The 25,131-nt window shown below is 50.5% G+C and overlaps 9 protein-coding genes across 9 annotated transcripts; 6 read left to right on the top strand and 3 right to left on the bottom strand.

The window, feature by feature from the left end:
- Positions 1-14: 14 nt before the first annotated feature.
- On the top strand, positions 15-377 carry N7458_006593 (uncharacterized protein; the record flags this gene model as incomplete). Its single annotated transcript, XM_056909975.1, has 1 exon — positions 15-377. The coding sequence occupies one exon, from the start codon at positions 15-17 to the stop codon at positions 375-377; it is 363 nt and encodes a 120-aa protein (XP_056765679.1).
- A 52-nt stretch (positions 378-429) lies between these two features.
- Positions 430-1,368, top strand: N7458_006592 (uncharacterized protein; the record flags this gene model as incomplete). Its single annotated transcript, XM_056909974.1, has 1 exon — positions 430-1,368. One exon carries the CDS (start codon positions 430-432, stop codon positions 1,366-1,368), a length of 939 nt encoding a protein of 312 aa, XP_056765678.1.
- Positions 1,369-5,131: 3,763 nt separating this feature from the next.
- On the top strand, positions 5,132-7,726 carry N7458_006591 (arrestin C-terminal domain-containing protein; the record flags this gene model as incomplete). The annotated part of the gene is made up of 3 exons (XM_056909973.1): positions 5,132-5,852; positions 5,930-6,996; positions 7,055-7,726. 3 exons carry the CDS (start codon positions 5,132-5,134, stop codon positions 7,724-7,726), a joined length of 2,460 nt encoding a protein of 819 aa, XP_056765677.1.
- A 1,186-nt stretch (positions 7,727-8,912) lies between these two features.
- N7458_006590 (GNAT family N-acetyltransferase) lies at positions 8,913-9,873 on the top strand (the record flags this gene model as incomplete). The annotated part of the gene is made up of 3 exons (XM_056909972.1): positions 8,913-9,026; positions 9,184-9,726; positions 9,838-9,873. The coding sequence occupies 3 exons, from the start codon at positions 8,913-8,915 to the stop codon at positions 9,871-9,873; spliced, it is 693 nt and encodes a 230-aa protein (XP_056765676.1).
- A 1,065-nt stretch (positions 9,874-10,938) lies between these two features.
- Positions 10,939-11,586, top strand: N7458_006589 (uncharacterized protein; the record flags this gene model as incomplete). Its single annotated transcript, XM_056909971.1, has 1 exon — positions 10,939-11,586. The coding sequence occupies one exon, from the start codon at positions 10,939-10,941 to the stop codon at positions 11,584-11,586; it is 648 nt and encodes a 215-aa protein (XP_056765675.1).
- Positions 11,587-18,864: 7,278 nt separating this feature from the next.
- On the bottom strand, positions 18,865-19,062 carry N7458_006588 (uncharacterized protein; the record flags this gene model as incomplete). Its single annotated transcript, XM_056909970.1, has 1 exon — positions 18,865-19,062. One exon carries the CDS (start codon positions 19,060-19,062, stop codon positions 18,865-18,867), a length of 198 nt encoding a protein of 65 aa, XP_056765674.1.
- A 586-nt stretch (positions 19,063-19,648) lies between these two features.
- Positions 19,649-20,762, top strand: N7458_006587 (chitin synthase export chaperone; the record flags this gene model as incomplete). Its single annotated transcript, XM_056909969.1, has 3 exons — positions 19,649-19,886; positions 19,954-20,525; positions 20,577-20,762. The coding sequence occupies 3 exons, from the start codon at positions 19,649-19,651 to the stop codon at positions 20,760-20,762; spliced, it is 996 nt and encodes a 331-aa protein (XP_056765673.1).
- A 1,098-nt stretch (positions 20,763-21,860) lies between these two features.
- N7458_006586 (esterase/lipase family protein) lies at positions 21,861-23,308 on the bottom strand (the record flags this gene model as incomplete). The annotated part of the gene is made up of 3 exons (XM_056909968.1): positions 21,861-22,947; positions 23,009-23,157; positions 23,267-23,308. The coding sequence occupies 3 exons, from the start codon at positions 23,306-23,308 to the stop codon at positions 21,861-21,863; spliced, it is 1,278 nt and encodes a 425-aa protein (XP_056765672.1).
- A 385-nt stretch (positions 23,309-23,693) lies between these two features.
- N7458_006585 (acyl-CoA thioesterase) lies at positions 23,694-24,876 on the bottom strand (the record flags this gene model as incomplete). The annotated part of the gene is made up of 2 exons (XM_056909967.1): positions 23,694-24,542; positions 24,616-24,876. The coding sequence occupies 2 exons, from the start codon at positions 24,874-24,876 to the stop codon at positions 23,694-23,696; spliced, it is 1,110 nt and encodes a 369-aa protein (XP_056765671.1).
- Between the last annotated feature and the right edge of the window lie 255 nt (positions 24,877-25,131).

The following is a 25,131-nucleotide window of genomic DNA, read 5'->3' as shown; positions in this document are numbered from 1 at the left end:
TCGAAGAGTCGAAGATGCCGATTGAGGTGAGGGTCGCCAGTCCCAAGCGCCAGTCAGGAGGAGTAGAGGGGGAACCATCCCCCAACGGGTCTAGTCTCCTGACTTTCACTGGGAACCGTGAGCTGTGTACAACCTCAAATGAGTACCACCCGACAAATCACCGTCCTGCCCCTGCTTGTGCTCCTGATTACACCGCGGACACTCTCTTCACGATCCCAATTCCCTACGATCTACGATTATCCACGAACACCGCCATGACCACCAGCTTCGCCAGTCCAGACTCCCTCGCTGAGCTTTCCGCCCTCGTGGAGCGAACGGTACAGCTTCCTTCCTCCGCGCCCAAAAGAGACACGCGACCTGGCCGAACGTCCTACTGACAGTGAGACTCAGCTCATAGATACAGGGCGATTGTTTCGCAAATCAAATTCCATGGTCGCCAGCACCCACCTCCAACGCTCCATCCCCGCGTATTATGACGGCTTCCAGGATGCGCTAGACAACCTCTCCGAACAAATTGTGAGTGCACAGATTGAATGTCAAGGGATATCTCAGAAGAATTTAAGAGAAGCCTTTACGCCTTTCGAGATTTCATGTTCCCCCCTCTGTACCTGCGTCCCCGCTGACGGTATACAGTTTATCGCAAAGGCCTTCCTGGAGAGGGACTACGAAGCTATCAAGGCGCGCGAGGCAGTCCCCCAACCCGTCGAGGATGTATCCATGAGCGGAATCGATCAGAAGACGGAGACAGAACAACCGCCGTTGGCTCTCGAGCAAACAGACCCAGCTGCGCGACCTCTCAAGGTCGAACCCACATCGGACGATTTCGCCACGGCAGGCCTCTCCGCACCTACAGAAGCTATCCCACCACTCCAATCCAGCGAACCAGTACCGAAGACAGAAGAAACAGAGACAGGAGGAGTATCGACGGACCAAAAGTTTCCCGGAACTACTGAAGGCATTCAATTTGACACCGTGCTCGATGAGGCCGGCGCGGGCAACTCATTCGACCTCAACTACGACTTTGGCAACGACGACATGGGCAACCAAGCCTTCCTGTCCGGGACGGCCTTTGGTAACACCACGACCGGCCCTGATAAGCCTGGTGCCTCCCTACCTCCGACTGATAATGCGACCGCGGCCCCCGCAGGCGGGGGTGCGTTTGATCTGGAGCTGGGTCAGACGGAGGGTGCCAATGCATTCCCAGACGCGGGCACTGGGATGGATGATATGATGGGACCGGGCGAGTCGAGCTTTGATGATCTGTTTATGGAGAATGAAAACTTTGGCGAGACAGCGGGGGATCTGCACCAGCTGGAGGGTGATAGTCTGATGGAGATTAATGAGCTGGATGATAGTTGGTTTAGTTGAGGGGAATCCAGCGATGAGGCAATTCCACCCCGACATGGAGATATGTGTCCTCCAACTCCATACCCTATACTCTGTACTACTACTACTATGTACTATATGACCCCTACGATCTTCTGTGTAATCGATGGTGGAGACATTTCAAAATAGTTTCCCAGGATCTGCGATCATCTGCACTCTGCACTAGCGAGATCTGCCGGACTAGTCATCCTAGCTCTACACATCGGAGCATACTGTACTCCGTACTTCAGTAGACCTGGGGGTGAGAGAGTATAGCAAACGAACATTAGTTCTCGACAAGGACCGCATCGCGATCTCCCGCTATTTTGCTTTTCCTCCAACTGTACAGTTGTGTGTCTGTGCCACTTAGTTCACAGATAAAAGTATGAATGGCCGAGGTCTCATTCACCGCAATTCGATCAGTTCGATAAACTACGATCTCCAGGGCTGAAATACTAAGGAAAGACGATCCATCCAAACATGATCCACTACGGAAACGGTGGTTTGAATAGTGCCTACTAGCACTTACGACCAGTCGAAATACTACCAAGTTGCACTTCCCTCTTCCAGTGCTAGATTAGATAGCTTGTTAGCTTGGCTAGTTCGTCCCCGATCAGTCCAGCTGGACCCTGACCAAACTTCCTCGTTTTCGCCTTCTTCATGATGTGCTCAGCAGGTGGTACAGCTCGACCCCTTAGTAAGGTCAATCGGTAAGCGCGAAACGCTACCAAGGGACTGGCCCCGTCCATCGCAGGCCTCGGCCAAGCACCCCGTGATCAAATGCAAGCCCCGGTTCTCAGCCGATGACGTCGAAACGTGAAGCCTCGCGGATACTTATCCCTGCTTGATTTGACTATATAGTGACCACGACGTTCGAACTACTCCATAAAGTGATTGAGTAATTTCCGGATGGGGCTACCTACTCCACTGACGTGGTGTGGGAAAATCAGGGCAGAGGCAGGGGATCGTGCCTTAATTTAGTCAGGGCCGAGAGCGATGGGTGGGCTCGAGATGTCAAGATTAATATAACAGATGGCCATGGAGGATGCGGCTTTGTCCAATGAAATAGTCGATTGCTGGACGGTGTCGTTGGAGGCACTGGGAAGAAAGTTTAGGGTTCGTGTGGAGGGTCGAACGCCTGACTTAACGGTTGATGGAGGTGGACGCGTGGGCTCTTGTGTCGATGAGGTCATTGCCAGCTGTCAATCTGAGGGTTTGGCGTGGCACTGGGGAAGGATTTACCCTGCACACGGCACACTAAGGGTAGAGAGCAGGGAAGTGAAAAGCAGATCGTGGTGGTCGGTGCGTAGATCTTGATGGAAATAGGTAATCGTACAACTGGGTAGATATACAGAGACTCTCTATCTACAGTAGAAGATGAAGAAGTACTACAACACGTGTTGAATAGATTCTACTGTACGGGGTACCAATTTCATCGAATACTCCAAACCATGACGTGGGTCTTCTACACTCTCCCTAAAAGTAGAAGATATTACTAAACCAAGGATGATTAATTCGCCTCATCTACCCCAACAATGACTGACAGTTGATGTCCTTCCACCTCAGTCAAACGGAGTTGAACAGGCACTCAATCCCGAGTGTCTTCTCCGCGGAGGCCCACTCCCGGCCATTCACATCCTCATTTCCCCCGCTGGCCCATGCAGCAAACTCTGAAAATCAGGGCCAGTACGACGCTGGTCAGGGCCATACTTTGAAATAAGCATTTTGTCGGGAGAGAGCTCCTCGCAGTGTGACGGAGGAGGTCGTCTGCCCACCTCCTCTGTCGAGGGACATACACATCGAGTACTGTGACTACATACAGTACGGAGTATGGAGTACATGCTTACACGGACGGTAAGGTTCAACGGAGATCCCATGCCTCGATGTTCCTCGGGAGTTTGCACGAGGAGGTAATACGAATCCGCTCGTGCGCCTTGGATTCATTGCACTTTAGTTGCGTTTGAGTTTCCCCCCCTTTTGGATCATGGATCGGTGTAATGCGGGCTATTTGGAATCTCTCCTCACATGCGACGTGCCGATGGAAGCGATCTCCCCGCACCCGAACCCTTCCTATCGCCGAATTCCATAAGTTTGGAGACTGCCGTAATATCCGCTGTGTAGAGGAAAGTATGAGGAGCCGATATATCCGTTTGACGGGGCAATTCGGCGCAGGTTTTTTTGTTTGCATCGGGTCGCATGTTGGATGCCTGGGGTCGGGTGCTTTGGAGTGTCGAACATGCATTCCGTGTGGCTGTGTGGAGAGAGAGACTATACCGTCGAACATACTGTAGTTAAGCAATAGTCACAGTACTACAAGTACTAGGATTCCCAACCAGGCAAACACTTTCTTCATTTTCATCGGCTCAATTTCTGTCCAGCCCTATTCTCAACTGTCGAGAGGGTGGAGTTCAAGACGACCTTTTCCGGATGGAGTATCACTACTACTTACGGAGTATATAGGTGTCGTCCACCTACCTTCATGTGAGGCATACTCCGTAGAAGCAGAGGGATCGTCTCCACCATGACAAAAAAGGAATTAAAATTTCGAAGGCGCAAGCCGAATGAACCCCGAAACTCTAGAACCGCCTGACTAGCGTCTGACTATTGTTACCACCCGTAGTTAGTAGCTACTCTGGACGGTGACTACTGTCTGGCCCGGATCGCCGGATACGTGCGAAAAAAAAATGAGGAACCCCAATGGGCGTCAATATCATGTCATCATCGATCCGTGCGATCCACGTATGGGCCCTGCTGAGCCTTATGGCTAGTGGCCCTAATAGGTTCCCGTTATTTGACTACCGTCCTTCGTCCAGAGGACGATTTGCGAAGTATTTTATGACTGATTCCTCCGATCCATTCATGATCTAGCCCCAGGACCTCATCTAATCATCTAAGCATATAATCATCTCCCTGCCGGGCCTTTCACCTCTTGCTAGTGCCATAAGGAACCCTCTCTCGGTTGTACATTTGATTTGCTTTGAACTACTCCGTACCCTCGACGTGACAGGGACCTAATTCCGTGTTCACAATCACCGAAACAACGCCACATTACGGAGCCCAGACCACGCAGAGGTCCCCGTTCCCTCTCCCCCATCACCATCATCTCCACGCCCAAAGCCCAAAGTCCTCCCAAAAAAGCAAGTCAGCAGCAGGCCACCAAGTAGGCCGCCCAATACGCCCTAAAAAAACCCACAATTGCGCATCCTCTCAGCCAATCCGACGTGTCGCTGGGACCGATCTACACGGCCGATGATCACGGCCGAGAACCCGTGCTATGAAGTCAGCGCCCCGAGGTCTCCGTCTCCATCTCTCCTGCAAAGATCGGTGTGCTCCTTGCGTGGTCGATCTGCATTGAAGGGGTGACAAAGCGGAAACCATCCAAAAAAAAGGAAAGAAACGAAGAAAAAAAAATACCATACGGGTCTCACAAAGATTAAAACAATAGCTCGAGGTAAGTGTATCCTTTGTGTCGCCCTCCTCTCTCCTACGACTGGTTTGCTCTTGGACTCGTTCGTCTGGCTGGTGTACCCTCCCCGCATTCTTGCCCACATTCACCCACAACGAGAGGACAATCTTGACGACGAGAGTGACGGGAGATAAGAGAATTGAGACAGTGTGAAGCTGGTGACGGGGGAATCGCCCAAGGGTGCCCCCGATACATACCATCCAGCTCTCCAACTGTCCTCGCTTGACTGTCTTCTCTCTCTCTCGGCCAGTGTCTCAATCACCATCCTCATCCCATTATACCCCTCGAAGCCTCAACGTAATGATGATGGCCGCTCACATTCTCCCCCCGCAGACTTCGTCGCGATCCAGCTCATTGAGCCAAGAACAATCGCTCGATCTCGTCGCTCCGTTATCGCTCTCCAGCCTTATCCGCACTCGATCCGCTCGACGCCGAACGGTCTGTCTCAGTGCGACCGTTGAAGAGCAATTCCCAAAACAACTCCCCTCTTTTAGCCGTCGCAGTTCCATCCTCAGAAAACTGGCGGGTCCACGAGAGAACGCGAAGCGATTCCTTCGCCTACGCTCCGCCGGCGTCCATCCACCCACGCCGCCCCCGCAGCAGCGCCTCAATCCCCGCTCTACCGGCGCCCGCCCCGTTTCCGAAATCATCGTCTCCTCGGGGCATGCGAGGGAAGTTCCACGGTCCTGGGAAGAAGCCGATATGCGCTCGGATTCATCATCTATGGCGACCGACGTTTTGGCACGGGCGATGCCCGAGCATACTACTGCTGTCCCCGAGTTGTCCACGCCGTTTCCCCCGCTCCGCAATGAGAAGATTGTTGCGACGGGGAGTGGCCTCACGGTGGGCATTGCGTTAACAGAGCCGGTGCTCTTTCTACAAGGTTATGATCAGCATGACCCAAGTACAAAGAAATCGGCCATTCTACGAGGTCAAATACATTTGAAAGTGACCAAGTGTGTCAAGATTAAGAAAATCTCCCTTTGTTTCCGTGGTCATGCACAGACGGACTGGCCAGATGGTGCGCAATCCCTCGTTCTTACCGACAGACCAAGGTCGAAAAGTCGTCTTGCGTGCTCTACTAACACAATCGTCCAGGCATCCCCCCTAAGAAGATCCATTTTCATGATAAGAAAGATTTGTTTACCCACGGCGTCGTCTACTTCAACCACGGCGAAACTGCACTTATGCAAAATGACTATGGCGCACACTATTACCAGTACGCTAAACCCGCATCTCCCGTACCAGGAAAGGAGGGAGTAACCGCAACCACGCGAGAACTATTCTCTAAAAGCGGCTCGAATACTTCTCTCGGCCTGATGACCGCGAAAGACGCCAAGCGCCTCTCAGTACAGACCACCCGGGGCCATTCACGAAGTTTCAGCAGGAATGACTCTCCGGTGAGTACTCAAAATCAGCCGCAGCGCAACTACCGCATGTTCCCCGTCGGCGACTACCTTTATAGCTTCGAGTTCCCCGTCGACGGCTCGCTCCCAGAGACTATCAAAACAGATCTGGGTTTTGTCCGATATGACCTGGAGGCAATTGTGGAGCGCTCAGGTGCATTCCGGCCAAATCTACTGGGCACCCTCGAGATCCCTGTGATCCGTACGCCCGCCGAGGGTTCGCTAGAGCAGGTCGAGCCAATTGCCATCTCACGCAACTGGGAAGACCAGCTTCACTACGATATTGTGATATCCGGCAAATCCTTCCCGCTAGGCTCTCAGATCCCCATTGCGTTCAAATTGACGCCACTCGCCAAGGTGGAATGTCACCGTATCAAAGTATATGTGACTGAAAATATTCAACATTGGACCGCCGACAAAAGCGTGCACCGGCTGCAGCCGGCGAAGAAAGTGCTCCTTTTCGAGAAGCGCGCTGAATCTGTTAGCACAAGCACTTACCCTGGTAGTTCAATGCGCATCACCGCAGGCGGTGGCATTGACTGGGATCATCGTGCGGCTGCTGCGCGTGGAGAGGAGATTGTGGATCGTGCTCGGACGAATTTGCTGGGCAACCTGAATACTGATTCTGGCGTTGGTCCCACGGAGATGGAGTTCAACGTGCAGCTGCCGAGTTGCCACGAGATGAGGGGACGGGATGAGACGCAACGTTTGCATTTTGATACGACTTACGAAAATATTCAGATCAACCATTGGATCAAGGTAAGCAGTACTACTACACACGGATCTTGAATTACTCATGCTGATCCTCAATCAACAGATTGTTCTCCGTCTCTCCAAAATCGACGAGCGCGACCCAACAAAACGCAGACACTTTGAAATCTCCATCGACTCACCCTTCCACATCCTCTCCTGCAAAGCCACACAAGCAAACATCTACCTCCCAGCCTACACTCGACCCGCGACGGATCCAGACCCACCAGCCCAAGAATTCGAATGCGGATGCCCCGGCGCCCCGCCAGCATCACGCGAATACACCCTTGGCCAGTCCAGCTCCGACCGCGAAGACTCCACCTCGAACCTCCACCAACCCAACTTTACCACGCCCGTCTCTCGCAGCTTCACCAACGGCTCGGGCGGTCTTGCCCGCCCGGCACAGGCTCATATCGCCCACGAGCCGAGCATCGATCGTGAAGTCCAGCGCCCAATGCATCTTCTTCGCGCGCCGTCATTTGCACCACCCGCGTTCGAGGATGTACCCCCGCCCCCGCCGCTTATGACCCCGCCACCGGAGTATACGAGTATCGTTGGCAACAATGACCGCGAGGCTGTGCTGGAGGATTACTTCTCCCGACTATCGTTCTACGAGGAGCATGATGATGAGCGCGGTCTTGGCCGCGTCGATGTGCCTCTTACGCCCGGAGGACGGGTCAATCGCAGCATGGACGTGCCGCGCGAGTGGGTGCGCATCGACGACTTTACTGCATCATAATGCTCCTACCCGGGTGATGAGTGGTTCACTGCACAGGGTACGTAGCAGCGCAGTATGGTCGGTTCGTATCTGACGATATCCGAGTCATGAAGTCACGACTTTGTTCATATCGGGACTGGGATTGGGACAGGCGAATTCTTTCTAGCGGGTTTTTATAGATTTTCTTCGCTCCTTTTCTGCAGCTCTCTTTTGGTCTTTGGTTATTGCGGGGTTCTTCCTCTTGGAATGAGGACGTCTGGTTCGGGGTTGGTGGGTTGGTAAATTTGGGCTCGATTTATGTTTCCATCCATGGGTACAAACTGGATCTCTTCTATGATTTGCGTTCTCATTTTCAAGTCTACTTTTCATATCTGGGTTGTTCATATGCCATGAGTTTCCTGTCTAGTGTCATGTTTCATGCTGGCGAAAGGCGTGATGGTGTTTTGAGATATGCTACTTTCTCATTCCCAAGTCTTCGGGTCTTACTTATCCTGAGGAGCACAGCCTTGAACAGGAATTGGACCCGCGTGGTTTGTTGGTTTATGGGGAGTTAAGATTGGTGTCCTCGTTCCCTTGTCTATTTGCATACCGTTCTGTTCTCAGGTCAACTGTTAATAGCATGATGAATCTCTGCATTCCACCCATCCTGTTCATTTGCCATTCACTCTCGTATATCCAAAAATTGAAGGCATTTCAAATGACAGATGACTCTGTTTAGATCTAAATGAATCTTATCAGGGAAAGTTGTCCCTATCAATCAAGCCCGCGATAAGAGATAAGCGCAACGCATGGAACTGCCTAGTCTGGTCTAGACTGCTTCCCCACATAACCCTCGCCATTCCGAATGACATTCGAGCTCTTCTTTCCCTCTCTCACCGCAACGACTACGATACCGATAGTCACTAGACAAATAGTCTGTCACGCTTGCTGCCGCGCTTGTACACCTTATTTCAACGGCCCCGCTCTAGCGAGGAACGGATATCACGGTTTACCGATTCGGCGTATCTCGATATCACTGATAGCGAGTCTCGGAGGTGAGTCTCGGAATGTAAATTGATTTTGGAGCGATTGTACTAACTTCCTTCAGATCTGATTGGGACTTATCTCTACTGTTTCCCTCAGTATTGAGCTGGTCTTGATGCACCGGGGCTGCATCAAGCACTTCTATCACAATATTTCACATATCATCACTTGAAACATTCCCAACATGGCAATCGAAGTCGTCGACTTGACCGAGGCAGATATCCCAGGCGCTATCCAAGTGATTCAGCAAGCCTTTGCCGACGACCCGTATTTTAAATGGGTATTTGATGAGCAATCGGTATGCATGATAAGCACCCTTCTTCATACTACCTAAACCCATCCCCCAGAATCTATGTGGTATACATGCACCCAAGCAGACTAATATCCCATCTCTCCCGTAACGCGGTCATCTCGACTCGCCGTTACATGGACCGAGAGAACCCTGGCCCCTACAGTTTAACGCACAAAGAAACTACGACTCACTCGCCGCCCGATGCCGCTGGGGCATAACCAACGCCATCTTCCAAGTCGCCAAAAACACCGACGCCACTAACAGCAGCAATTCCTCACCCATCCTCGGCGTCTCCTGCTGGCTAGCACCACACCCACCCTCCCAACCCGAAACCTGGTACTCATGGTCACAATCGTGGCTCCTCTCATTCCGCCAGCTAACCACCAACATCTGGTACCGCGGCCACGGCGGACTCCGCACGAATCGGTACTGGATCTGGAAAGCCCGACAACAAGAGGCGCAGGCGTCGATTTGGGATGATCCTCGGGGATATTACTTTTGTAATATCGTTGCTGTGAGTCCGGAGGCGCAGGGGAAGGGGGTTGGGAGGATGCTTTTTGAGGCTGTGACGAAGAAGGCGGATATGGAAGGGGTGAAGTGTTATTTGGAGAGTTCGAAGAATGTGCCTAATGTGATGATTTATGAGAGGATGGGCTTTGAGATGAAGATGGAGATGGAGTGTAGAGATGGGGAAGATGCTTGTATGGTATGTTTTTGTTCTTCCCCCTCCCTTGTCTTTGCTTCTGCTGTACCTATTGAGCTGCTATGGCTTATCTTGGATCGGGAGATTGGCTAACTTGTGGCTATTGGGGAGTAGCTTTATTGCATGGTGCGCGAGCCCAAGACTGAATGATCTTGGAAGTGATAATTGACCATCAGATTCGATGGGCTTTCATTATCTCTGAGGTGGACAATTGGCATTGATAATTAGTGTCAGCAGTTGTTGTTGGTTCCACGTTCTTTTCAGCTTCTATTGTTTGCGTTATGTTTTTGGCATTGTTTCATGGACAATCGACTTATTCAGGACACACCAGAATCTCTATATTTTGGTATGCTCTGGCATTCCAGCACCATAGTCCACTTTGTTGCGTTTATTAGAAAACATCGAGGTCTGATTAACTTCCTTACATGCCCTACTCATTCAGGGCAATTCCAGTTACTCGATTCTCTCAGGGGCTTGGTTCTGGATCGCGACATATCTTTAATCTCCTACCTCTACCCCCCTGGCCTGATTCATAATCAGCCTCAACGCTCTGACCCATCTTCTATTCCGTTTCCTTGTAACTCTCTCCACAAACGGGCGGGTCCCGCATAAACTCTATTGTAACAAGCGCCTGCGCACTAGCGGCAGCCGTCGCGTTTGTCTTGATGACAGTGAATCTGACGTGTCAGTAACCTTGACTGTCTCCGATGCTATGTATAGGAGAGTCCCAGCTTCAAGCAGGTTACCGTTGGTGTCCAACGGGCTGCGGGCCATACTGCTAGTTAGAAGCGCGCTTGGGCCTTCGTTCATCCCCGCGGTTTCAGACTTGGTCCGATTTGAATATGGGCTCTTACTTGCTTACCGGCATATCTGAGGGTTCTATCGGGTTACGACTGATGAACTGTTCTAGATGTATGAAGTTAAAACAAAGAGGGAGTGCTATTAAGGAGTGCTCAACCCAGCACTGGTCTATATCAAGTCAACGTTAAACCCCCAGTCTGAACCTGCGGAAGGAGAGTGCTTAAACTTATTTGCACATTTTTCATTGAGTCTTCCTTATCCCACTTTGTGAGCGAATTGGGAGTCTCGGAAAGGCATCTGTGTTGTCCACAAACCTGTGAGTCGCTAGGATTACTCGCAAGCGAGGCTAGCTCCTTCCGGTACTAATTCACACCCAATCTAGTGGCAGCATTGTACATACTACTTATGCTACTCATGATCCTGCGCAAGGGCCGCGGAGCTTGGACTTTACTTCGGGCATCGATCACCCGACGCTTACGGCTCAAGGGCAATTCCCATCCAGGGAATGCATTTGAGAGTAACAATCAAGCAACAGGCCATCACGATGCCCACGACACACCGACAACCCCATTCCCAGATATCCACGTCACACCACCGGCAAGAAGGGATACACAATGTGGCGACACGGACGGGATTGTCAATCGGCTGGCCCTCCTCGCAGCCAGCGTTAGTCGATCATCCCCGCGCACAACCCTCTGTTCCAAAAGATCATCCTCTCCATTGTCCACAAACACACAGAGCACGAGACCAGACGGTGGCAACAGCCAGGAATATCTAGTCGACGACGTGGAATCCTTCCATTACCTGCGCAGTCTGATCACCATCTCTTGCCTACCGCAGCAGTCCTCGCCCGGACAAACTCCAATCAGAACAACCATCGATGGAGTCGAAAAGCAGTCACCTGGTCGCAAAAGAGCATCGTCAAGGCTTAGTTTGCGCCTTGGCGATCTCCCCGGTCTTTCTTTTCCCAAGGTGCCCAGGAAGCATTGTCCTCGTTATACCCCCCTGCCGCCGGTATACACCCCCAAGCCAATCGCAATGCGACCCGAGGTGCGCTTTTGAGAAAGGCTTCGTATGTCGTTTAATACCTTTCTCTTGGCACGGCAATAACACATCTGCACATACATTCTTGAATATACTGTGACCTACCTTTTCTTTTCCGTGATAGCCGAAATGATGTCGTCCCACCTTATCACACATATGATATCCTCTCTATCCCTTGGCTACCGCATACACATACATACATGCGCAGACCCCCTCACTCAGACAGAGACTGTTCTCGCAAAATCTGCGTCGGAACCCTGCATGAATCCTCCCCCGCCATCTGGAGGGAAAACGCCAAACGGAAAGAGATCGTCGGATGCATCTACTGTAGAGCGGGATCGAATCCTTGTAAAGCATGACGGGGATCTATTTCCAAGGCAAGTCGCCTACTTGAAACGATCCCCGAAATATTTTCCTCTGTCTCGAATAGGATGGTTTCCAGAGCCGAAGCTGGGTTGATCAACAGCCTTGCAGCCTTCTCACTCGATTAGGGCATCAGTGCCCTTGTGACTTGGTTATACTGTAGGTCATCCTGGCAGACAAACTCAGGACTTAGTGGGGATGGGAAAGACTTTAATATTCTTTATTATTCATTTTTGATGATGGATAGTCCACAAAGCTGAAGGAATTCCGCTGGTGGCGATGTCTTTTGGTCATAAGTTCGCCGTAAGGAACGTGGATCTTGTCCATGCTGGGCAAGGAGATTGACTGCAAAATTCCAAATCTGGCTCGGCTCGGCTACCTTGATACAGACAGGCAAGATCTGTCCAGGTCTGAAGCGGGGCCAAGCCAGCTAACTAATTTCCATTTGGTGGGCCTCTATCATCAGCTTAGAATACCACTCTAACCAAGAGCACTATCAGACGGTGCGTTTCATCTTGCGATGATCGTCCTTTGTTGCCTTCGCCTTCTTTCTCTCTCGTCGGGACATGGCGTCACGTATGTGTCTGGCGCCCCTCCGGAAGGTGGATAGCGGCTGTGGCTTCGGTTCTCCACCCGAAAGCTCAGTTACCGCACAGACCGTGTGATATAGACGGTGGATCCATTGATGGTGGAGTAATGGGGGGAGATAGTGTGTCGATGAGTGTTGATCAGGTCGGAAGCTGCTGGGGTATCGGACGCAATGGTGGGGGACGTCACCATTGATTCTTGTTTCTCTACGACGATCATACGATCTATTCCTGTTGAAGGGGTGTATAGATAAGATAAAGATTAGAGCTCAAGAACTTTTGTAGGACTGGGGTTTACGGGAAAGCACATCATCCACGAAAATGCAGAGGATAGCGGGACAAAAGTACATGCTTGACATTTAGCCTCAATTGAAATGTCTAGTGCCAAGCGTATCGCCTGCGAGAACGAGTCTAAGCGAGTTAATATCGGTAAAAATCAATAGCGCTTATGAATGACGAGAGAACATGTTCCAAAATTTAGGCTCGAGTAAAAATTGATTGCAAACTTATCTCCCTTGTCGGCTAGCACGTAGACAACGAAGCAAAGTGGCGGGTAAAAAGAACACGTTTGCCATATATTGGACTTGGACTTCTTGTATGGATGGCTTTGGATGAACCACTAAAACGCACAACCAGGGTCTAGACTAGTATATTTCTTGGAACCCATTTGGCCCCTATTTGCTTCCCAGTAAATGAAAACTCCCCGGGGGGGGGGAAACAGCCTAGGCTCCGACTTTTGAGAAAGCCCTGAAATACCAGCCTCTCGACCTGAGTCATTCTTACCGCGCCACAGCGAGCACCAAAATTGATTGTTTTACTGATAGCATGTGAAAATAGAGATATGATAAAAGTTTGAAAGAAAGGTCTAGATTGGACTTGTTAGCTCAAAGTACGATGTACAGTCGCACATATTGCAACCAATGCCAAGATAGTACGTTGTACCACGCAGGAACTTTATTTCTTATTCTTTCTAGCTGGTGTGGGTAGGAATGCATCAAGTCTGCAAGCCTTGATCAATGAGAATTGTAGCTCGATCGGGAAATCCGTGACCAAGTTTTTCCAATGGCTTTGCCAAGAACGAATCAGCATGCGTGCTGGTAGCCCAATATGGAATCTGACAGGATCCCCTCCCCTAACTAGTAATCTTCAGCACTTTCGCGGAGTCAAGGAAATTGTTTATATGCCGACAAAAGCCGGTCATGGAACAGACGGCCTCGATCCTAGGCCACGATGGTATGACCCTAAACCCTTATTTCCTTCCAGGCCCCAATGAACGCCCGACACGGCATGCAATTTTATTATCAACAGACCCAAGCCACTCATATGAGGTTCCGGACAATTTAAACCCGCAGCCTGCCCGGGTCATTGCACCTAAAGAAATGTAGAGTCCGCGCCTTGACCTGGATGTCAATGTAGTGCCATGGTGGAAAATGGAGCATCTGCATAGCCCTAACGCACGTTGGAACCTAGACTGTGACTGCTTGTTCCGGAAAATCCTCGAACACCTGGTAAGAAAAGAGAACTGTGCATGTGCGAGACGGACATAGCACCCGTTACACGACTAATTTCTGGTGCCTTGTCAACTAGCGCCATCTCGAGGGATTTAGCGTTCCATACATCGCTTCGCCATATCCGGCACTTAGTCCTCTGGGCTTCGGGGAACATACCGAGCACAGCCTTGGCCCTGGTAGCAACCCACCACTAGGTGCCTAAGCACGTTATGTCCCCTCCTTTTCCTTGGGTCGAACCTTTCATTTCATCGCTGATGTGTACGCCCTGTCAATCTCTTAATCCTTCGAACATCATTGCGTAAATTGAACATCCCTGTTCCGCTCCCGTAGTAGTAGCCCCCGAATCTGCGACAAGATTCCCTAATTGCGACCCCCGGCACTATTGCATCATGACTTTCCGGGTATTGCTGCGATTGATAGAGGGGTCATAGCCCTCCCCGGACCGGTAAATAAAGTTACGCCGGCCATACCGGAGACCGGTTCCTCACAATTTGGGCATCCTTTATCCATCCAAAAAGTCCTGCATCCAACTACCTAAACAGTGATGGACTATATAACGCTGCACAAACACAGTTATTGGATTACAAATAATGCTCGATTCGGATTGGGTGCATTTAAAACAAGCCCGGAGGGTGTTCATAATCCCTGCAAAGAGGAAAGCACAGATGAAGCTTCGTTGAAATCCTTCGCCCAATTACTACTCGACCACTGCGTGCATTTGTAGGGAGCATACCTGGTCTTGGCCTTTCCCCTCCCTCTCCCAATTATACTCCGAGCAATTATCTTCTCTCTTCCTTCGCTTGGGCCCTGTAGCTTTCTCGGCGATAGATAAAAGAGTCGACCGACTTAGAACCAATTCATTTCCCGAGTGCCTCATCATTGTACCCCTCACGCCCACTTCACATCTGCAATGTGCGCATCATCGTACCACAAGCACGGACCTGGCTAAGGAGAAGTAAAAGGCCCCTTCGCAGACACCAGCGCAGTATGCGAGCGATTATATATGCAGATGTCTGCAGACAACGTTGTATTCAGCACGAGCGACGTGATTGCCGATTGAATTCTAGTCGTCGTCATACTGCTGAGCTGGGACCCCTTCACACCCCCTGGTCTATGCAGCACGGAATTCAATGAGGGAGGATTAGAACCACGTTGCCTGCGTGGGTCCCTTTGGACCCAGACCCAAATCAAAGTCTTCTTAATCTATTTCATTTTTCAGTCTCTTGCGCTTGCCCTTGGCATATCGGGTCCACGGTGGAAGTCGGGAGGAATATGAAGCCAAGATCCTTAATTTGAAAGCGCCTATTTTTTTTTTTTCACCAATGATACCATGTGATTTAGATCGATATGCAGGGTGGGCTCTTTGTGAACGAGAACGAGTGAAATCAGATACACAAAATGTCCGAGTCGAGTCATATAGTACATGTATGTGGAAAATCTGCAGGAATATTATTGTAATTCCCAACCAAGACAGAAAAGGAATTCTCAACGAGAACATAGGAAACAATCGTACATTTCATAGGTCGTTAGTACCAGGCCCCCAAACTTTTAGGAAGATCAAGGTTCTGGTCAAGCCTTGCACCTAAAGCACCCCCACAAATTAACAAGTAGACCCCCAATTGATGCTAGTTAACCCCATGAAACCAAAAAGAAAAAGCCAAAAAGAGAAAATGTCCCAGAATTCCATGGCCGCTCAAGATCAAGATTAACGTTCGGGTGAACAAAAATGGACACGAGAAGCTCGGTAAAGCTGGTACTCTCCAGGAGTATTAGCGAATGTCATCGAGGGGCGGCCTCCAGGGCACAAAGTTTAAATTGAGTGGAACCCCCCCCAATTGGAAAAAAAATCTCAGTCGATGTTAGAAGAGAAACATGTCGATCCAAGCCGTACTGACGAATAGCCGATCTCAAATTATTATTGAGTGCCCCATCGTCATTGTCATCGGCTCGGGCGGAGCGGGTTGTTGTGAGTGGATAGCGTAAGGAGGGTCGGCTCCAACCGAGTCATAGTTCCTGGCTGTCCTGCTTATCCAGAATGCAAAGAACGGCAGGCCGGAACACTCTTCTTGTTCGGAAAGAGGGCGGATATTCGGGCGTCAGAGATCAACGCCCCATTGTATGATGGAAGTTTGAGCCCGAAGATGAAGGAAATGAAACCTCTTTTTACTCCCTTCGAGGTCATCGTCCGCAAAGTAGGCATTTGCCTACAACCACGATGAATCGATCGTGCGGGCTCTCGGAACAGCGCGCGTCTTTGTTGCCGTCTAGAGTGGTTCGCAAGAAATGGGCAGCGGGATTTTGGCAGGTGCTATAGATATAGTAGTTTTTGAAATAGTTGCACATTCTGGTCTCATGGGGATTGTTCGATAAGGAGGAATTGCGGATTGGAAAAAGCGACAGCGCTGACCCAAGCATATAAAGTCGGAGTCAAGTGTTGTGTTGTGAGTCGTGAATCAGACTGCGACAACAATAGACATGCGCGAATTATGGAAAGGTTGGAATCTGGAGATGTGAGATGTGTGAAATAATAATAGATGCGACAGCGCTAGAAAAGGAACCTTGAGACTGATGAGTTGGAATTAAATGCCCTATTTGAAGGATGGTGCCAGAGGGCCAGAGGGCCAGCACCAACAAGGTGGGTGAGGGAGTTGGGAAAATTTTTATCATTTATTTAAATCGATTTTTGTCTTTTAAATTATTTAGCAAAAAATAGGGCCGGGGCAGGGCACCTGTCCCCGATCCCAGTCAGTGTCGTCAATCTAAAGGAGCTACATCGGAGGAACGAAAACCCACTCAATTCCATCCATAGCTTGTTAAGAAGCTTGGTACGAAGGCAGTGTATCTCGCCATAGTACGGTACCTACTACGAGCTCCCCTAAATTCTGCACGGCACTAACTAAGCTAGCCCCTGCAAGGCAGTGTTGCTTTTCCCCCCACCCAGTTTACCCCTACGGAGGGTATACCTCTAGAGGACTCCGGACCTACTGGTCTGTACTTTGCCAGTCACCTAATAATCCCCACCCCTTGGAGAAAACTTATTCTCACAATATCATAATATTATCCCTGTCGCCAAAGCGGGTCTTGTCTGCATCAAATGTGGCTTTGATTTGCAAACGACCGTTGAGAGACACACCCAAGGACCGCCGACCGGAAATTTGCCCAAGAGGATTAGGGACCAGCGACCCTCTTCTTCAGATGACCAGACCTTCCTCCCGTTGCCGTCATCGCGGCATATTATTTATCGGGTAGGTGGGAGATCGACACGGTTCCCTGTAGCCGTTGATGCTTCTTCCACTCACACGTGGCGCTAGTCAGGATCGTCATGCATGAAACAGATATGCCGTCGTTGTACACGGTCGTCCCACGCAACAATGTTACGTAGTCGAATGTCAATGTTGAGCGGTGCTTGCTATTATACTTTGTCAATTGCTATAGTTGCTGCCTCCGGTTTTACAAAACGGAAAGCAAAGCAAATTAAGCCGGATGAGTGTCGGACAGATAGACATGACTTCCAATTCCCTTGTATAGTTTCTCTTTGATAAATAGTCCGGTGACGATATCTTTACGGAGTAGTAATGCCTCAGTTGGCTACCTGGTAGCAGACTGGGCACAGCACGTAAGGTTGGCAGTTGGGACAAGCCCTAACAGCTCAGCCGAGAACGTCAAGGAGGAAACCAAGGAATGGTTTCTTCTTCGAGAATAGCTTTTCATCTAGCTTCTGTCTAGCATTACACCTTCAAATCCCTGTTCATTGTGCTATCTAATAACTGGTTGGAGGTCCCAAGAAGATTATCTATTGCAGAATAACCGACGTGGATGAAGGCGTATGTGGCCAGAAAGAAAACCATAATAGATGAAATTAGATTAACTATGAATCTCCAAAGCAATACAATTTCAAATTTTGGATGACGGAGAGAAAATAATTAATTCTTTTTTGTAAGTAGTGGCTTGGCAGGGCCAGGGGGGGATGGCGAACTGTTCTGGACCAGCGCTTGACAAATCAGGATCGTTCAGCGTAGGAGAGTTGATGGGCAGCCGACTAGACTCGGAGACCTCGGAGAGCCCGTATCCGATCTCTGGCTGGCATCCGGCATTAGGTCGATTCTTGTCTGTGCCGCGCTTGCGACTTCAGTCAGTACAGTATTCCACGAATCAATTCCAGGGCTGGGACTCTAGCTCGGCCTTCTCCAGATCGCATGGTCCCAGAAAGGTACTAATGGATCCACTCGACAGGCACACTCAGCCCTGGATTGCTGGTTGGCTCTCCCCATTTTTTTGGGCTGTATAGGGGCGTGTCTTGGCTACATCGGTCATCAGGCAAGTCGAGTCGTACACCTTAAGCCACCTGTGAGCTAGTGGCCGGCATGAAACTTGGCTCCGGTGATTAGGTTATTATTGCCTCGATTGCTGGTAAATGTACAGGGTTACGTCCATGATGGATTGTGGTGCCAGTCCGGCTAGGTTTGGATGGAGTGGAGCAGGTGATGATCGCGAGGATTGGATCCTCTCGGGAGCCAGGGTTTATCGAGTCTGGGAGGATACACTGGGAAAGCCATGGAGGTAAAACGGGGATTGGAAGTTCGAGTTGGACGAGGAGCACGAGACGGTGCAACATCCACAAGGTGACGTTTCGAAAGTTGATAGAAGGTCAATTCCACATGCCGAACTTTTTAAGGAACCCTTTCGAAGTTTAGTGAACAAATAGTCTCGGGGTCCAGGCACCATCGTGTGGTCCCATATTTAGACCTGGCTTGTCTCGTGTTGGTGGTGTGGCCGGTTGTGAGACCCAATAATGGCACCCGCCGGGGGTGATACGGAGGCAGCGCGCTGCTGTTTCAAGCCCCAAGTTTATCGGGTTGTGGAGCTTGCTCAGGGGATAGTCCCGACTCCCCAGTACGAAGTACGGAGTACAAGCTTGCCAGTGGATCCGCCTCCGGTACAGCCCTCCGCAGTGTCTCACGCTCTGCATCGGAATTGGGGAAGGGCTGTGGCTGGGGGGGTTGCGCCGAGGTCCGCAGGCGGCAGAGCTCCATGGCTGAAAGAAATCCGAGGCAAACTAGCGGAAGTAGATACAAACCTGGTACTTTTTGTGCATCCACGGAAGGTTCATCGTTGTTTACGGTCGTTCATCGTTCATCGTCAATCGTCAATTGCCCGGGCTGGGCCGAAACTCGGCCCCGAGTCACGTGGCTTGTCCCATGGAACATTTCCCGCTGACTCATCCCCCGGGAAAGACTAACTTAACTAGGGCTGGAACGCTAAGCCAAAAATAGAAACGGCAAAACAGCCGCCGCCGAGACTGTGTCCCGTGACTTCCCCCTTCGCAAAGCAAAGATCACCTCCTTCATCGACGAGCTGCTACACTTGTTGCGCCGCTCGCTTGCAACGTGAGAGTCGACCCGCTGACCTGAAGGGATCGAAACAGAAGAAAACAAGGGTCTGTTCAAGCTCCACCACCGCCTCTCGCTTCGCTCTCGCCAACATCTCTTTCCCCCACCGTTCCACCAACCCCCATCGTTGTGGAGACAGCCGTCCTGTCCTTCGCTTTGTGACCGCCCACCACAACGGGAAACCAAGTATTTGTTGTCGCACTGGGCGACAACCTCATCGCCAGACATCATGGGGTTCGGTGATTTCAACTCGATATGCGAAAAGACACCGTTGCCGCTGTGCCTCCTGGTAGGCCCGGCCTCGTCGATCTCCGGTGCCACGGGCATCATCTCGAACTGCTATGCGCGAAACATTGAGGTCGCCAATACCATCATCTTCGAGGGTGCTGCTTCCTTCATGCACATCATCGCTCTTGGCATGACGGTGATTATGATCCTACATATTCGATCCAAGTTCACTGCCGTCGGTTCGTCTTACTGCTTCACTCAGAGATGGCATTGAAACAACTCAGCCCTAACCCGTCGTATTTTTAGGCCGCAAGGAAATCATTACCTTCTTCTACATCTACCTGGCTCTCACAATCTGCTCTCTTATCATCGATGCGGGTGTGGTTCCCCCTAGGAGTGGTCCGTTCCCGTATTTCGTAGCAGTGCAGAGTGGGCTGACATCCGCCTTGTGCGCTTGCTTGCTTGTCAACGGTTTCGTGGGGTTCCAGTTGTACGAAGATGGCACGGCACTATCCGTATGGCTGGTCCGAATCAGCTCCGCCGCGATGTTTGCTATGACCTTTGTGATTGCCCTGCTGACCTTCAAGTCATGGGGTGGACTTGGACCCTCGAACACTATTGGCTTGTTTGTGGTGCTTTACCTACTCAACGCCATTGCTGTGGCTATCTATGTTGCGATGCAGCTGTTGCTTGTTGCCAACACCCTGGATGATCGCTGGCCTCTGGGACACATCTCTTTTGGTCTGCTGGTCTTCATCATCGGACAGGTTCTGCTCTACGCATTCAGTGATACCATTTGCAACAACGTGCAGCACTATATGGATGGCCTGTTCTTCGCAACTTTCTGCAATCTGCTTGCGGTAATGATGGTCTACAAAGTAAGATTCAATGAACCAGATCATCTGCGTCCCTTGCTAACAAAGTCTTAGTTCTGGGATTCGATTACCAAGGAAGACTTGGAATTCTCAGTGGGTGTCAAGCCAAACACTTGGGAAGTAAAGGAGCCCCTTCCCGAGGAAGACCGACGCCAGACCGTCTATCAAGACACCAACTCCGAATATGCTGGCAGCATGTACCACCACCGCCAGTCGGCATATGGTCATAACAACTACTAGTCGTCATCCTGATCTGTAAATGTGTCCATGGATATGACGGTATTTCTTGCATTTAGTCTTTAGCTAATTTGCCCTGGCGCTGTACCCGAAGGGCCTGATATTTAATACATTTGATAGGATATATGCATGATGATGTCTCGCAACGACAAGGGTGCCGTATTGGAACGGCATTGGTACCGTTTTAGGCTGATAGAATTTCTTGATTTCCATGGGTACAATGGTGCCTAGCTTTCAACTATGCTCAGTCGGGTAATAGCCTTCGCACTAGCGGTTACAAAGGATGCGCTATTTCCCTGATCAACGCGGTACTGTAATGCTCCGACACTTTGCACGACAAGTCTGTGGCCTGGGGCCGCTTCGCATACATTCGCATGTACGAATTTGACTGAGGGTGGGGGAGGAGGTCATTGCATTTTAGTTCAAATCCTGAGTAAAGATGTTGCTGATCCTTTGATCGATCCTGCTGCGACTCGATAAAATCCAACATCTCGTCCCGGGAATATCTTGAAGATAAGAGATACACCTTGGCAGAGTCACGGTTGCCGAGAACCAACCCTTAGCGAGAGCCAAGTCTATTTCATGGCAGACACATTTCCACTTGGAAGCCGCCCTCTCCTGTCATGACATGCCAATAATAAGAACCGCCATCAAGGCAAAAAGGATCATCGAGAGGCTGAAACAACTGGCACAGTAAGATCGGCACTGTCCCAATAATGCACAAGATGTGAGCGAATCCTGAGAGGCGTAGAGCCGGTAAACAAAGTCAGGCAGCGGGATATTAACGGGATTTGCTGGACACATTGGAATAATATGCTGGTTCGTATTATCCATGTATTCGCAAGCATCTCTTGGCAAAAAGTATGCATCGGACAATATCACTGTCTCGGGATGGATACATACCGCACTCTGGACATTTAATTGAACATCATAGGCAAGGTTTCTGATGTGACGGGCGCACGCAAAAAGTTTAAACATGGACCCGCCGATCAGGGGGAAATGTCGGTTGGATTCTCCTTTCGACACCCAACAGATTTTTCACTGGTGCCCAAAATGTGTGGAGTAGTAAGCTCTACTGTCGGATTGCGTTTGAGGCTTGTTTCATTCCACGACCACGACGTCGTCCGCGTCCATGAAGTCGTCTTCGTCTTCCGTTGGTCCGGTTGAACTGTTGTACCAGCCTTTGTCGATCGAAATCATCAAAGTCTTGCAAGTTTCGCCGACAAGGTCGAGGAATGCCGGGTTGTCTTTGGGCAAGAACATGCTGACGTGCGCCTGAACCTCGTCAGTGGCCTTGTTGTTAACAGCTGGTTTCCATTGAAGCCCAGCTCGAGATGAAGATGCCGCTTCCTCGTCATTTTCCACTTCGGATGGAAGCATGCAGAATGTCCTGTTCTTTGACCGAATGATCTTCTGGCTGAAGGATGTTTTGCCAGTAGCCGTTTCCGCTACGAGATTCCCCGCGCCCTGTCCAAGGCAGGTGTAGAAGTTGACGCATTCGATGCCCCGATCCTCCTGGACCTTGACCAATCCTTCGAGACGCTGCTTCAGTTCGGATGTTCGTGCGAGACACCCAACGAATTCAAGATGGGACGAGACCCAGGTAAAGCCCTCTGTCAAGTTCTGCCGCTGAGAATACAGGGCCGCGGCACCGCCAGCAGCAACGGCTCCGGCGGCTCCCGCAAACATGGCATATCGACCCCAGCGCTGCCAGGATGGCGTCGCTGCAGCATCGGCACTTGGAGGCAGCGGTTTGGGGGCTTCTTTCACAGTGGTAGCAGCAGCAGCCTGGCCAGGTGTGCTCTTTCCATAGCCGAAGATTCCCGCAACCTCCGTAAAGGTGTTGTAAGCGGTGGTAGCATTGCGATAGTGTCCCTCGGCTCCGTATGAGACAACACCAGGTGCGATACCAAGGAATGGGGTGTCAAAGGCGAGTACGCCTTGGATGTGAGGGAACATGAAGGTACCTGGTTCTACGACCGGGGCATCATCCCCGGTTCGAGACGCCGATTGGGACTTCGATGTCGGATTCACGGGAATGGGCTGCTCACTTGCGAGTAACAGAAGTGTCTCTGCAGCAACAATGCCGCCCATGGAGTGCCCTACCAGGAAGACATGGACGGAGGGGTCGACTGTGGGCGAGGCAGTATGATTCGCAACCTCGAGATCGATGACCGTATTTTGTAGCCTGCGTGACGTAGAACATTAGTACAAGCTCACATTGCATTATAATCTTTGAACTGCCTGACCAGTCGCGGAATCTTCCCACGCATTCCTTCAAATCTCCTTTGGTCTCATATTTGGGGTACACCGCGGTTGTAACGGTAACTGCGGGGAGCGCCTTGCCCACTACAGCGCGCAGTTTCTCAGGGAAAGCGGCAAATGTATCATCGCCTCCCTGGGTGAAGCAAATTGTCAGTTAGGCCAGCTCATGGAGACGTCCATTTACGCGGTGTGTTGTCTCGGCATCAAGGGGAAAGAGCTACAACATGAACTCTCAGACATACCTTGAAGCCGTGGATAAACACCAGGAGAAGTGTCTTGCGCATTTTTGAATCACGACCCTGCAACTACCATTATGCGAGAGGTGCGAGGCACAAACGCCTTGGAGAGGTGAGATCAGAAGCTAAAAACAATGTCCGAGATGTGATGCGCGATCGCCTAGACTGTTACCTTACGTCATATCGTCACGTGTCGTCAAATCCATAGCATGAGAAAATATGGCTTCTTCAGCTTCAAGTAGGAGTATGTAGGGATATTTTTATGAGATTTATGGTATTCTGAGACTGTTATCATCTGATGAGGTCCAGTCATCTGTTTCAGTGCTCCAACTCTGAATGACTATAGCAGGCCGCACATTTGGCTGTCTATCTCTAATTGTATCTATTTATGGCAGTATTTGACAAGATGCTAATAGTGCAACAAAAACTAATATCATAGGTTCCCCGTACGTCCAAGCTTCCTCAATCGAAGCATGCTGTCCTGCAATGATGTGGCAATCAAGGTGCCATCTGGACTCCACAGATGACTTTCATGCACAGCTCTGTTCTCCGCCGACTGCGGTGTCCAGCCTTCCTGGATAAACCATTTCATGGCCACATCAGCGAGATGATCACCGCGTGTGGCATCCCAATTAATCATCCTCAATGCCTGACCATGTTGATGGATAATCACAGTCAGGGTGAGACTGGCCATTTCGGTCCAGTATTTGATGCCAAGGGCTCGGGGGATCAAAAGAAGGGAGTTTCTATCACTCGAGTACATATGCGCGCAGGCATAAAGATTATCGTATTTTCCCTCGGCTTCTCGCTCTTTGATCTGGGCAAGGGTTGCGTTCGGGTCTTCGTCCGGTGATCCCTTGAGGCAATATTGCGTCAATTGGCGATACTTCTCCGGCCGATCTTGGATCAATTTAGACTGATTATAATCCTTCATATCGACTTTGCGAACATCGAGCCCCGGGAACTCTCGCTCCTCGACGTTCCCTTGCTTCACGGCTTCGATCCACCAGTCTGCATCAACACTAGGACTAACAGGTTGATCTTCTGGTCGCTTCCCGGAAAGAATTTCGCGGAACCGTCCCTGCGCAGCTGGAGGTTGGTGATGGAAAGTTTTTTCATTTTCATCTCGCTTGAATGAGCATAGACACGAAAAGCAGATCTTTCCATCCTGGCGAGCATCAACCGCTCGAGTGCAATACATGAAGCCGTCGCGAACATGCCGGACAGTATATACGTATGGAATATCCAGCCGCCCGCCGACAATGAATGTGCCGGTCATGTCCTATACAGGGTCAGCTCTATGAACGACAAAATTCTAAATGACTTCTCCAGCGCCCCCCAAAACGAGGACTCACATGAACAACAAACCCCTTTTCAACAGTTTTAGATGCCGCGTATGCGGACTGGGCATATACATGTCCACCAAATGATCTGTTCCCTTCTCCAGGAGGAAATGGCGCAGCAAGCGAGCGGAATCGCTCAATTCTCTCCGGTTCATTGGAGCCAGGATGCGATTGCGCTGTATCCTCGAGGCGTTCTAACGCCATCAACCCCACAAAGGAAAGCGGGGTTGTTAATTCCTCCCAGTCATCTTCTGCCCGTCCAGTAGATGACATGGTGAAAAATCACACGAAGAAGGCCAGATTTGAGGTGAATCGGTGTATGCGCAGAATGCACGAACCATCCAAACTATACTCTCAATAGCCGCCGACCGAGTGAACGCAAGGCGATATTGAAGACAAGGGGTAGTAGAGTCCAAGTAAAAGAAATTCCCGCGACAGTTGACGTGCTTCCCGTACCGAACTCGGAGCCCAAGCCCAAGCCAGGTGTGACCAGAATACTCGAATATACAGTATGAGAAAGGGGAAAGA

Source organism: Penicillium daleae (genome assembly GCF_028827525.1).
Source record: "Penicillium daleae strain IBT 16125 chromosome Unknown utg000006l_segment0_segment0, whole genome shotgun sequence".
Lineage (NCBI taxonomy): Eukaryota > Fungi > Ascomycota > Eurotiomycetes > Eurotiales > Aspergillaceae > Penicillium > Penicillium daleae.
Note: the sequence above shows the minus strand (reverse complement) of the source record. Positions and strands in the feature narration are given on the sequence as shown.